Source organism: Alnus glutinosa, chromosome 5 (assembly GCF_958979055.1).
Source record: "Alnus glutinosa chromosome 5, dhAlnGlut1.1, whole genome shotgun sequence".
Classification (NCBI taxonomy): domain Eukaryota; kingdom Viridiplantae; phylum Streptophyta; class Magnoliopsida; order Fagales; family Betulaceae; genus Alnus; species Alnus glutinosa.
The window spans coordinates 30,556,329-30,571,207 of NC_084890.1; the positions used below are offsets into that span (position 1 = coordinate 30,556,329).

Here is a 14,879-nt window from a genome sequence, read left to right on the forward strand (position 1 = left end):
GATGATGTTGGACTGTCTGTATCCGGATGGTATGGCACGTCGTCCGGACGGATGGAGCAAGAACAGTAGGCGTCCGGACGGGATGACACATCGTCCAGACGGCTGACAGGGAACTTGAATTTCTTCTAACTTCACTCTGAACAGTGGAATCCTTGTTTGCAGCATCCTTACATATAAATGATTTTGTCCAAACACAAAATAAGGCCAAAATACTAACAGGGGAGATCATAAACTAAATTCAAAACATTTTCTCCCTTTTTAGTTTAGTTTTTCTTTAGGTTAAGTTTTGTTTTTTTTTATCATGTGTAGCTAATTCCTCAACCTTAGTTGAGGATAAAGCCTCATCAATGAAGAATAACAACATTTTCATGTAAGTTTTTATTGTCCGATTTTATTGGGTTTTATATTTCAATTGTTTTACTTCTTTTCAATGTGTGGAATGATTCTTGGATATCTTTTGTGATTCAATGATACATTTGATGATTTGAGATAATTTCACATAATTGATTGCTTGGTTTTTATTTACAAAATAATTGGATATACCTTGTGATTTATTCTACAGATACATTTGATGATTTGGTTTAAACTGGATATCTTTTGTGATTTGTGTAAAGAATGGATACATGAGATGTTTTGATTAACTGTTTGAAGCATAGTAATACATACTTAAGATTTTAATTGTGAGAACTCCGGATTAATATTAATGAACATGGAGTATGTTGTTACGATTTGATGAGTGTGGATTCCTAAACCTTATTACTTTTTATTTTCTTTATGTTTTATTTTTATTCACAAAAATCAAAATCTCTTAATTTTTGGAACTAGGTTAAGATTTGATTAATTTAGTAATAAATTCGTTTTCAAAAACACAATTCCCTGTGGGATCAACCTCGCACTTGCAATCCATTAACTGCAAACAATTTGTGCACTTGCGAGTACAATTAAAATATCATTATCTCTTAACCAATGTATTTTCATGTCGAGGTCATGTGCATATAAAGAGAAGCCATGTGTGAGACATAAATCTGCCATTGGTATGCGGTTTGGATAAAATCAATTCATTATACTTCTCCTTCTACCTTTATCTTTATTTTAATTGTCTTTAATTCAGTTTCAAAATAAAAAACCTTTTTCTGAATTGAATTGGATAAAGTCCTGAATATTTCATAAAGCAAAACAAACACCACAGTCCTTGAGGTTCGACACCCTCTTTATAGTGTAAAGATTCGTATTATTGCGAGTGGTTATAAATTTAAAATCCACGTAGTGTCAAAACCGAACAAGTTTTGGTCCTACCAACATCTTTCTCGGTTATAGTCCTAACCATAAAGTTTATATCAAGTTTACACCAAGACACCTTGAGTGTTGAACCCACATGCATGGGGTTTCACACCCTATGTGTCTTAGTGTAGAGTTGATGTACACCAATGTGATGTAAACAAATCATTACCCATACGGGTAAGAGATATGATCTTTTGCCATCCCAATACACAACTTCTGATCACCTAACCCATGTGATAATATGGTCCCCGAACTAGTTTTAGGGTTTTTTTTTTTTTTTTTTTAAAGAAAAAAAATAAAAGTTATTACATAGGCAAAGGTGTTCAGAAGTTGTATCTTGAGGTGACAATGTATCATATCTCTACGAGTAAGGCTAGGGATTATCTTTTTTATCTTTCTAAAATTGATGTGACTTTTAAATTACCGTTGGATTTAGAATGTATCACTATTGTATTTGATTCAATGGTGATTTAAAAAAAATATGATACGTTTACAACTTCGTACAACTCTTGCACAACTTTAACAATTTTTTTTTTAAAATCAATCATTGGATATGTAGGACCTACATGTAAGAAAATAAATCTAATTGTTAGCTTAGAAAAAAAAAGTTATTGACGTTGTATAAAAGTTATGTCAAGAGTTATACAACAATCATTCTCGATTTTAAAAGCTACATAAACTTGGAGAGAATCAAAAGATGGTTTCTAACATTACTCACTCATATACATATATATAAAGAATAATGTTAGAAACCACATTTTTACCTCACAATACTGACATGACAATTTCAACAAATCCTTGTTAAAATGAAAAAAGATATTTGTTAGCATTGTGAGATAATTATGGAATAAAAATGTAATTCTTAACTTTTCTCGTATATATATAAAGAGAGAGAGAGAGCATTTCTCTTATATAGAGATCCAATGGTGATTTTAATAAAAAGATTGTTCATGTCATTACTCATATATATACATGGGTGATTTTAAAAATCACATTAATTAACTTGAAAAAGATAAAAAGATAGTTCCAAACGTTACTCGTGTATATATATATCTTGTTTTTTATTGCATTAATCAAAATTAGACTACCAGTTTATTTGATACTCAAAATCACTTTGGGATGATGGAAGTAGTCTTACTTGATCTCATCAAACCTTTAGTCTTTAGATGATGTCTACTTAAGTATTTTGATAGAGAAATAATTGTTGTACAACTCTTAATATAATTCTTGTATAACTCTAACAATTTTTTTTCAAACTAATTATTGAATTTGTTTTCAAATATGTGAGTCTTATATATCCAATAGTTGATTTTTTTTTTTAAAAAAAGTTATTAGAGTTGTACGGAAGTTGTAAATGCATCATATCTCATTCTAATAAGATCTAATGAGATAAGACGTTTACTTGATATGTTTCAAACTATTGTAGAACTTGTACTCGTTTCCTTTACATGCACCAATAGCATTGCATTTGCAGGTAGAAATATTCTTTTTCCTCGATACAAGCTAGCATTTCTTTGAAATATGATCTATTGTCACCCTAAGACAACTCTTCACCACCTTCGCCATTTTTAGAAAAAAAAAAAAAAAAAAAAAAAAAAAAAAAAAAAAAAAAAACCAAAAGCTAGTTAGGAGACCACCTTGCCACATGTGTAAGGTGGTTATGAGTTGTATCTTGAAGTAGCAAAAGATCATATGTATAGGTCCCACACCCAATATGTTTTGATATAGAATTGATGTAGGGTAATATGATGTAGGAATAACACATCCCTTTCACTTAATTTAGTAGGAGATCTAATTGTGTTTTGATATTTGATTATGAAATGAGACTCTTCACTCTTGTGATATAATAGTTAATTAATAGATTTTCAAATTAAAATCCAATATCAAGGGCCAACGGTAAAAATAAATCACTATTCATGTCAAAATATATAGAATTCATTACAAAGCCTACATATCTCTATCAGGATTAAAAAAAAAAAAAAAAAAAAAAAAAAAAAAAAAAAAGAAAAAAAAAAAAAAGAAAAATCAATATGTCGATCCCAAGAAATAATCTAGTGTAAGAAATCAACATCAAATCTAAATCAACATGCATGGCATTCTCAAAATGTAAGATGGGGAGGAAAGAGGCAAAAATTATTATTAGTTACACAAGCACTTGTCTAGCCACTATAACAATCAAGTTTGTTCATTGATTTGTTAGAGGAAAAAAAAAAAGTCAGTTCATTGATGCTCGTAAGAAAAAAAAAAAAAAATCGATTTATTGATATTTCCTATTGAACCAAAAGTTTGCTTCATCTTAAAAATCAAAATCAAATAGTACTTTTTTCCTAGTGTATTATATATTTGAAAATGAGACATGTTATTTGTATACATTGTACACACAATGCCTTTTGGTATTTTTTTTTTTTTTAAAAAAAAAATACACGCGTGTGCAAATAACATATCTTATTTGAAAATAGAATCAAAATCATAAGCAATAGACTAATGATATTTGTACACAAATTGTGTGTACAAATAATACGTCTCTAAGCAATAAGACTAGAACTTGTGGCATTCGATATGCTTCAAAAGATAAGAAATTAAAGTGTATGGATTATGCCAAGGACTACAAACATATCTAAAAAAGTTCACAACTTTGACATAAATAACCGTATTGAATACATTACATTATCTTCATTTTTTCAATAAAAATTTCAGTGTCATTTCTTATTATGGATATTGTTAAAATAATGTATACAAAATAAATAAAATTTTCAATTTATTTTTAATAGATTCTTTTCCTAATCCTAGGTTTTAAAGGGTTCTATCACAGAGCGTTGATGCGAACCTTAGCCCATCAACTAGTTAGAGAAATTTGGGAAAATGTTCAAAAGTTGCCATCGGAGCAGTTTCAGAAATATTCCTCTACAATTTTTCTTGCTGCAAAGTTGGGGAATGTTGAATTTATAACTATACTTCTAGAGTCTAATCCTGACCTCATATGGATGGTTGATAAAAAGAAGCGAAATATATTTCACATTTCTATTCGATATCGGCAAGAGAGTATATTCATCCTAATACATGAGATAGGCGTTTTTAAGGATATGATTGCAACAAATTGTGACATAAAGAGCAACAACCTGCTGCACTTGGCTGGAAAATTGGTTGATGTGGATAGACTAAATATTGTATCAGGTGCAACCCTTCATATGCAACGGGAGCTATTATGGTTTAAGGTGTGTTGATATTATTGTAGCTTCCTTTATTCTAATTCCATACATATTGGTCACAATTTTATTGTTCAATTTACACATCGGTTATTGTAGGAGGTTGAAAAGATTGTACCCCTTGCATTCTTGAAGGCGAAGAATTACAGAGGAAAAACACCCAAGGATTTATTTAAAAAAACACATGAAAAGTTACGTAAAGATGGTGAAAAGTGGATGAGGGGCACGGCAAGGCATTGCATGCTTGTTTCAACGCTGATTGCCACTGTGGTTTTCGCTGCAACCTTCACTGTACCAGGTAGTAATGATCAACAAAAGGGAACTCCTATCCTTTTGAAACATGATTGGTTTTTGGTATTCTTCATATCAGATTCAATAGCATTGTTATCCTCTTCAACTTCGATATTAATTTTCTTGTCAATTCTCACATCTCGTTACACAAAAAGGGATTTTGTCAGTTCAATACCTAAAAGGTTAATGTTTGGACTAACTGCGCTCTTCATCTCCATAGTAGGCATGGTTGTTGCGTTTGGTGCAACTTGCTTTTTGGTCTACCAACGCAAAGGGACAAGTGTTCCGATTGTTATAAATGCTTTAGCTTGTGTTCCAATTTGCTCTTATATTCTACTACATTATAAACTTTTGGTCGATATAATTAACTCAACATACTTGTCTAGATTTCTTTTTCGATCCCGTAAACGTATGTTTTGTTAGAAAGTGGAATATGTCCACTCTAACAATTGGTCTGTAGAAAGAATTGTCGGAGGCAATCAAGGGATTTTGAACAAGGAAGGCTAGGGAAAGAGTGAGCAATTGGCTTGATTGTAGTAAATGGACCATCTAATGAGGACTTTTATTTGTCATGTGATGTAATATACCTCTCTTTTGACCTCATTTTTCACTCATAAGTGATGTCCTTATACACTCTCTCATTTTTCACACATATTGAATATTTAAACCCCTTAATTTATATTAGTTAATTCTTTAGTTGTATCTTAATTTAATGTTTTGTTTTAGATTTGTGTTTTTAGTGTTTTTGTCGGTTGCTAAAGGAAAATGTCAGCTTTAAGGTGAAAAATGCAAAGTTTGGAAGAAAGCACACATTGAGAAGACCTAGATGATGTGTTTATATTTAACCAAATCAATGAAATGATTAACTCGGAATTTCTCTAATTAGAGTCCAAATCAGATTGGATTAAATTTCAGATTTTGCACATGTCATAGTATTTTGATAATAACTTTCAGCTCGAGTATCAAATTAAGGTGAAATTAGCGACGTTGGAAATCTAACTCAAAATAATACAAATCATTATGAAATAAGATTTTCCTAATTCAAACGTCTGCTATGTCAAAAATGTCCTGCAATATAAGAATGCAAATCTGGACAAATCTTATTTCGATTTGTACTAAAATTGCTTCCAAATTTGACTAGGAGATTGAAGTATGATTTTTATGGGATTTCTAGGGCTTCTAGGGTTTATTTACTCCCTATAAATAGACTACTAAGCCCCAAGAAAAAGGAAGGGAGGAGAAGTTAGAGACCAAATATATATATTTTTTTCTTTTAGTTTAGTTTTTATTTAGATTAGGTTTTATTTTTCATAATAATGTGTAGCTAATTTCTCAACTAAGGTTGAGGATGAAGCCTCATCAATGAAAAACAACAATACTTTCATGTAAGTTTTTATCATCCGATTTTATTTGGTTTAATGTTTTGAATGTTTTACTTATTTTCAATGTATGGAATGATTCTTGAATATCTTTTGTGATTTAAGGATACATTTGATGATTTGAGATAATTTCACATAATTGATTATTTAGTTTTTATTTATAAAACAATTGGATATCCCTTGTGATTTATTTTACGGATACAATTGATGTTTTGATTTAAATTAGATATTTTGTTGTGATTTACGAATACACTTGATGATTTGATTTAAATTGAATTTTTTTTTTTTTTTGGTGATTTGTGTAAATAATGGATACATGTGATGATTTTGATTAAATATTTGAAGCATAGTAAAACATACCTAAGATTTTAATTGTGAAAACTTCGGATTAATATTGATGAACGTGGAGTATGTTGTTATGATTTGGTGGATGTGGATTCCATAAAACCTCAAGAGAGGTGAGAAGGGTTAGAGAAACCTCTAATCAAACAACATCATAAACAAAAATAAACATAAAGGAAAGAGGAGGAAAGAGTTGAGATCCTTTCCTCCTCCCTATGCTGACTGTATTAAGAGAGGAAGAAAATATGGGCAGGGGAGAGAACAAAGAAAAAATCTCTCACCTTTCTCTACTGCTCACAGACATAGAGAATCTCTTATATGGTCATGCTAATTAAATCGTTATGATCTAGCTAGCTATTAGGTACAACGCTAGTGTGGAAAGTATGCATATGCAATAATAGAACACCCACATAAACCAAACCTATGCTGAATATTTTTCATTGTGCTCATCAAGGTGAGTGTGTATTGATACATATAGATCTACAGAAGTTTAGGATAGCTAAAACTCTATCCCTATGTTTGAATACATTCCGATCTAACTGATGAGTACCAAATATTGTGTATTTGGACCCCTTAATTTACATTAGTTAAACCTTTAGCTTTGTTATTTTCTAATGCTTTGGTTAGTTTTAGTGTTTTTATATTTTGTAGGACAATAAGAGAGAAATGATACAATTCAAGCAAAATACAAGGAAATTCGGATGCAGCAGACCAGTACATTTAGACTGATCATAACAGGACCAAAATATATCCTTTTTAGGAGTTTCTTAGGTCTAAATTGAAGTTCAAGATGTCAGCTTTCCAACGCAACAAGTTTCAGCCAATTTTGAGATGCGTGAAAAAAGATATGGCTGTTTGAATTTCAGTCGTCGGATCATCCCGAAAATCCGGAACCATCTCTCTTATTATTTTTCTTTTGCTTCATCCCTTGTCTCCCCAAAGCTAGAGCCAATACACGTTTTTCTCCACATTCTCAGCCACTTAATCACTTTTTTTTTCACTCAACATCATTCCATAAAACACTCACCACTCATTCCATAAAACACTCACCACTCATTCCATAAAACACTCATCACTCATCTCTCCACTCATACACCCACTCACCCATTCCACACAAACCACTTGGCTATAAAAGGAGACCAAGGCTGAAAATCAAAGGAGGAGGAGGCATGAGCCTCTTTGTACATAACTTCTTGCTTCTCTTCTTCTTGTAGCTTATTTCTTTCCTTTTGCAACTCTTTGATTTTTATGCTTTTAATGTTTTAAGTTGTAGTTATTTTATCATGTGTAGCTAATATTTTCGTTTGGGGTTGAGGATGAAACCTCACCATTGAAGAGAAACCGAGTTTCTTGCTTGTTCATGCTATTTGAGTTTATGGGTTTGATTTCTCATTGTTCTACTTCGATTTTCTTGAAATGATGTTTTGATATCTCTTGTGGTTTCCGGATACAAGTGATGATGTGGAATAAGTTTCATTAAATCGGTTGCTTGGTTTTTCATCTATCAAAACATTGGACATTCATTGTGCGTCGTTTGACTAATACATTGTTTTATCGGTTCGAATGAAGATATCCATTGTGATTGAATGATACATTGGATGTTTGGATTTCAATTGGTACTCTTTGTGATTTGTGCTATGAACGAAATCATTGAATGATCTAAATGATTTTTGAAGCAATGTAGAGCATACCTAAGATTTATACGTGACAACCTCGAATAAGTGTGATGAGCATGAGATTAGGTTGATATGATTTGGTGAGTGTGGATTCCAAAACCCTAGACCCCTTTATCTTCATTATTTTTGTTCATGTTTTCTTCCATTAGAACAAAACCCCTAAATTTGGAACTAGGTTAAAGTAGGATTAGTTTGAATAGAGATTAATTTTCGCAACACAATTCCCTGTGGGATCGACCTCGCACTTGCAATACGCTATATTGCATAACGATTCGTGCACTTGCGAGTACATAATTTAAGACACATCAAGTTTTTGGCGCCGTTGCCGGGGAATTGTTTTGTTTGTGAAAGTTGATTTTTGTTTGAATTGATTTTATTTTTCTACTAGTTTAGGTAGATTTTCGTTTTCTTTTTCTTCTTCCAATTTTTGTTTCTTTTTATTTTTATTTGTTTTTGTTTTATTGTCTAACCCAAAAAAAAAAAAAAAAAAAAAAAAAAAAAAGCAAGGTTTTCTGTTTTATTGTTATTTCAGGTTGTGCGGAATTTTACGAAGTCGATCGATCGAACCAACACTGGAGGTGTTACCTGGAATAGTTCAGTAGCAGAAATTCTTGCCAAAAAAATTATTTTTTGGTCCAAATTTGTAAGTTTTAATTCTTGCCTTTCTGGTATCTTTGGTTGTTTTATGCATTCTTGTTAGTCTTCAATTTTTTTTTTTTATTTATTTTGTTTGTGCTATTTTTTTTTTTCTTTTAATCTTTAAAAAAAAAAAAAAAACTTTGCTAGTGTGGTCTACGGCGCTATCCAAGTGTCTAGGCAAGTTCTGGCTAGGAAAGTCTTGGGATTTAAGTGTGTCCGGTGTGACCCCCCTCACTTTCCTGGGAACGAACCTGGGCTCTTAGAGAATTCTGTTTGCCCCACTTGCAGCAAAAAATTTGGTTCATATCTTTGGTGGGATATTTTCTTGCTATAGGGTGTAAGTGAAGCATGGATTCTTATTTTGATAATCATTGTGATTTTTCTGCACAATATGTTTCACCTAGTGGTAGGACATTTGCTCCAACCAACTACCCTTACAGTTTCAACCCACATGAACCATGTTCATATTGCTCTGATCCTTATCACAGTGCTAGTAATTGTCCCTCATGGGGACAATTCTATCATTATTCACATGAGCAAATGAACACAAACTCCTCCAGCCCGGGATTCGATTCAAATCCCAATTTTTACAACCCGGACTGGAGCAACCATTCTGACTTCTCATGGCAAGCTCAAGCCATGGGAAGTTATGCCCCCCAATTCCAGGAACTGCATCATCCTGAATATCTGCAGTTCGAAAGCTCATCCTATGATCCCCTTCCCCAAAAATCATTAGAAGATACACTGAAGGACTTCATAGAGATGACTGGCCACTCCACCATTCAAGCTCCACACCCAGAGCTGTCATTAGAAGACACTCTCAAGGACTTCATGCAGTTTTCAAGCCAAACCATTAATGAAATGAAGAATGTCACTTTGGAAAACATTCTGACCATTAATGAAGTAAAGAATGCCACCTTGGAAAACACTCAGGCGATTGCCAGGATAGAAAGACAGTTCGAATATCTGGTTGCCGAGTATAACAGACTGGAGGAAGAAGAGTTTCAAGGTCAGTTGATGGCTAAAGGGCACTACATGATTGATGAGGATGATTCCAGCAATCTTCATCATGAGCATGTCCAAGACACATCAACAATTGAGAGTGAGGAAATGGTGGATGGCAATGAAGAGGAAGAAAAGGAGGAGCACCTGGAGCAAGCAGCGCCCCCGCCAAATCCAAATATGTCCGAATACGGAATGAGTACTGAAGCTCATTCCTTCATCACAATCCCTCTTAAGACATTACATGAGCCCCAAGCTTTAATTCTTACATGTCTCAAAGAGCCATCTTATGCCAAAACTGTCAAGGATCTATGCACACAACCGCGCAAATCTAGGAACCATCGTCCTACAAAGATCCTTCGAAGCAAGCAAGTTAGCTACATAAGATGGCGAAACATTTCTCTCGAGGGACATCAATTCTTTAAGAAGAAAGGGTGGAAGGGATTGGTTGGACATCCACATGATCGGGGAAGGCGCTGTAAATTTTCTTTTACCTTTTTGCACAATTGTTTTTTTTATTATTATTTTTGTTAAATATTTTGTTTCTGTTTTACCTTATTTTGTTGTCTGTTTTTGTTTGTTAGTTTATTTTTAATTTTTCAAAAAAATAAAAAAATAAAAAAAAAATAAAAAAAAATTTGGTTCATATCTTTGGTGGGATAACTTCTTGTTATAGGGTGTAAGTGAAGCATGGATTCTTATTTTGATAATTATTGTGATTCTTCTGTACAACATGTTTCACCTAGTGGTAGGACACTTGCTCCAACCAACTACCCTTACAGTTTCAACCCACTTGAACCATGGAAAGCTTGCTAAATGAAAACATGGAAGCCTCGAAGGAGAGGAAGGTGGGGAATGTGAAGAAAGCAAAGAAGGCGAGGCAAGCAATCCGGAAAGGATATGAGCGCGGTACTCATATCGTAGTGCTCTCTCTCTTCTGTCATAGATCGCCATCACCGGATTGAGGATAGATGTGAAGAGCGTCCAGGTTGACAAGACGGAAGAGAAGGTCTTGCATGATCAAGAATAATCTTGCTTCTGGATAGTATGATCAAGAATAGTCTTGCTTCGTTGTCTGTGAATCTGGTTGTGATGCTGCATTTTTCCCAACTTTAAACTTTGAAATTGGTTATGAACTACATCTTCCCTTCTAGGAAGCGATGATGAGTTCAAATTAGAAGAAGGTTTGGCTCTCGAAGTGTGAAGGGTTGAGAGCTCATATGTGTGCTTTGCAAGAGAGAAGACGAGTGAACTTATAGAGAAAATTTGAGAGGGGACGGTGCAAGTGGTGCCGACAGTAAATCATAATATCTCCATCCCTTTCTCGGAACGCTCATCCAGCTCATTCTCGGGATGCCCCTCTACGACTGCTAGTTGCGGAAAGTGCGGCGATGAATCCGGAAAAGTCATTAGGTAAATTCGGAATTCGAGAAGGTGAAAAGGGTGAAAACTCAAAAAGAAGAGAACTCGTGATTCGAGGGCGGCTGTCTACTAGTGATAATGGAGGCTGCGCTCAAAAAGAAGAGAACTCGTGATTCGAGGGCGGCTGTCTACTAGTGATAATGGAGGCTGCGCTCAAAAAGAAGAGAACTCGTGATTCGTGGGCGGCTGTCTACTAGTGATAGTGGAGGCTGCGCTCAGAATGACGTTGATTAGACCGCGTCTCGCCCACTGATTAAGTTCTCTTTCCTTCCCTTCAAATATTTCGAATCACCGCTTCATTTCTATCCTTCTCTCCTTCAGATTCTTTGAGGAATATCATCGTTTCCTAAGTTTTCCAGAAAAATGGCTTCTTCCTCTTCCCAAAATAATCTTGATCTGAATGCTACGCCAGTAGTACAACCCGAGATTTGGCGTCCATTATTCTTAACGCAAAAAGGTCCTCTCATGACCAATGACTCTGTGATGCTGAATGATGCAGCAGCTGCATCCATGGCTCAGGGCATCATAACTCCTCGAGATAATAAGTTGTTGGCGGATAGGACTGATGCTCAAGCCATCAATGACTCTTTGGCTTTCAGTATTCAGAGTGCTTCTTCAATTACAAACATGGCTCGACGTCTGCAAGTTCGAGGGAATGAAGTTCAAGCGCTAAAAGCTCAAATTTTGGCGTTGCAGCGAATGTACATGGACTTTAGGCGTAGGAATCGGGTCCTACAGCAAGAAAATAAAAAGCTGAAGAAGGTGGTAGATTCGTATGCGAAAGACTTGGAGAAGAGGTATGCTGAGTTGGAGCAAAATACCAATCGTCTCCAAGAGCAACACCAGGACCTCTTGCGTGTAGTCCAAAACCTCAGGGTTTTCCGCCCAGAAACTTAGTCAGGTATAAGCATACTCTGGGGATGTTGCAGGAAAGGTCTGATTCGCAAGTTTATGTTTTCTTAAAAGTACTTCGTTTTGTAAGACAATAATTATATTTTTATTTTCTTTATTTTGTATTTTTATTTATGTTTTCTTAGAAGTACTTCGTTTTGTAAGACAATAATTATATTTTTATTTTTTTATTTTTATTTTTATTTTCTTTATTTTTTATTTATTTATGGACTGTAATAATAATAATAAAAAAAAAAAAAAAATGGCGCTACGAAGATCCTGCGAAGCAAGCAAGTTGGCCACCTGAGAAGGCGCTGTAAATTTCTTTTCCCTTTTACTTTTTTGTATAGTTGATTTCTTTCATTTTTATTTCTTTTCATTTTACTTTTATTTCTAACAGCAACTAACATTTTGATGTTTGTGTCTATGAGAAATGTTGCTGTTAAGTTTTTGTTGACAGGTGTTTTGGTGTTTAAGTTTGGGGGACGCCTTGACTTTTCACACCTCGATGTTTCCGTATTTCTGGTAATGTATTTCTACACTACACATTGCGGACAATGTGTAATTCAAGTTTGGGGGTATGGAAAAGCACTCTGTCCATTTGTTTGTTTGTTTATTTCATTTGTTTGTTTGTTTAAATTTTATGTTTGTTTAAGTTTCCATTTGTGTGTTTGTTTAATTTTTCTAATTGTTTTTAGTTATTTTTAGTTGTCTTTTTGTTCTTAAAATGTTTTAATTAAAAAAAAAAAAAAAAAAAAATTATGTTGTCAAGTTTGAGTTAAGCCATAGCTGTGGTTTGCATTTCATCGGCTTGCTTAAGTTTTTGAACACATCATGTCTTTAGGAATCTGAGTCTTTTGACTTATTTTTGGGCTAAGTAAGATTTCACTTGAGTTGAACTATCACGAGCACGTTAGCATGTAATTTGTGGGGTATGAATTTGTGCTTAATTGTGTATTTTGAGAGTTGTTGGATGACTTATTGATAAATAACCTTGGCTTGCAAGATATATATATATTAAAAAAAAAAAAAAAAAAAGAAGATCATTTTGAGTTTTTCACTGAGTAACCGGGCCTCTTGCCTCACTAAGCATTGAGTGTTCGCGTCAAAAGGTGAGAATTTCAATTTGGTTAATTGTATGGCTAGTTTGGCTTCGTAGCCTTTTTGACTTGAGTAATTAAGCCCTTAGGGATGTTTCTACATCTAGTGCCCTAAGACCATTTGGTTTGGGAGCCACTGGCCCAACACTCGTTACATGGGTCAATTAGAAAGCTTAAGGGAGCCGAGCATTGCACAGCCAACATATTAAAAAAAAAAAAAACAAAAAAACAAAAAAAAAAACAAAAATATATATATATATAAATAAAATAAAAAAATTTGCATATCTTGCCTTGGTTGTTTCATTTGATAGGGATTCCAATGATTTTTGAAGTACTTATCTTGATTAAAATGAAACCTCATAATTGCATGTTGATTTCACTCTACACTTTTGAGGAAATGTGATGTCTTAACTGTCCATTTATGAGTGATTTGATGATTGGATCCCCTGTTGATGTTTATGATGGGGTTTGTCTTTTTGAGCATGCCAATGACGTATGAACCATGGTCTGGGTAAAACTTTTTCTCGTTGACAGCATAATGTTTGAATGTTTGTGGGTATCATTTCTGGCAAACCCTCACGAGACTTCACTCGTCCACTAGGGAGTCCTAGGGGTTTAAAAGGCTTATTGCATATGCTAAATGCAATCGTGTCTCCCACGAAAGAGGATTTATGTTTCATGCTTTGATTTTGTTTTTCATTTTGTTTTGCTAAGGGACTAGCAAAATGTAAGTTTGGGGGTATTTGATGAGTACCAAATATTGTGTATTTGGACCCCTTAATTTACATTAGTTAAACCTTTAGCTTTGTTATTTTCTAATGCTTTGGTTAGTTTTAGTGTTTTTATATTTTGTAGGACAATAAGAGAGAAATGATACAATTCAAGCAAAATACAAGGAAATTCGGATGCAGCAGACCAGTACATTTAGACTGATCATAACAGGACCAAAAGATATCCTTTTTAGGAGTTTCTTAGGTTTAAATTGAAGTTCAAGATGTCAGCTTTCCAACGCAACAAGTTTCAGCCAATTTGGAGATGCGTGAAAAAAGATATGGCTGTTTGAATTTCAGTCGTCGGATCATCCCGAAAATCCGGAACCATCTCTCTTATTATTTTTCTTTTGCTTCATCCCTTGTCTCCCCAAAGCTAGAGCCAATACACGTTTTTCTCCACATTCTCAGCCACTTAATCACTTTTTTTTTTCACTCAACATCATTCCATAAAACACTCACCACTCATTCCATAAAACACTCACCACTCATTCCATAAAACACTCATCACTCATCTCTCCACTCATACACCCACTCACCCATTCCACACAAACCACTTGGCTATAAAAGGAGACCAAGGCTGAAAATCAAAGGAGGAGGAGGCATGAGCCTCTTTGTACATAACTTCTTGCTTCTCTTCTTCTTGTAGCTTATTTCTTTCCTTTTGCAACTCTTTGATTTTTATGCTTTTAATGTTTTAAGTTGTAGTTATTTTATCATGTGTAGCTAATATTTTCGTTTGGGGTTGAGGATGAAACCTCACCATTGAAGAGAAACCGAGTTTCTTGCTTGTTCATGCTATTTGAGTTTATGGGTTTGATTTCTCATTGTTCTACTTCGATTTTCTTGAAATGATGTTTTGATATCTCTTGTGGTTTCC

General features: G+C 34.0%; 1 protein-coding gene across 1 annotated transcript; it reads left to right on the forward strand.

Annotated features, from left to right (window-relative positions):
• The first annotated feature begins 4,100 nt into the window (after positions 1-4,100).
• On the forward strand, positions 4,101-5,201 carry LOC133869251 (ankyrin repeat-containing protein NPR4-like). Its single transcript, XM_062306206.1, has 2 exons — positions 4,101-4,496; positions 4,587-5,201. The coding sequence occupies exons 1-2, from the start codon at positions 4,101-4,103 to the stop codon at positions 5,199-5,201; spliced, it is 1,011 nt and encodes a 336-aa protein (XP_062162190.1).
• The last annotated feature ends 9,678 nt before the right edge of the window (positions 5,202-14,879 follow it).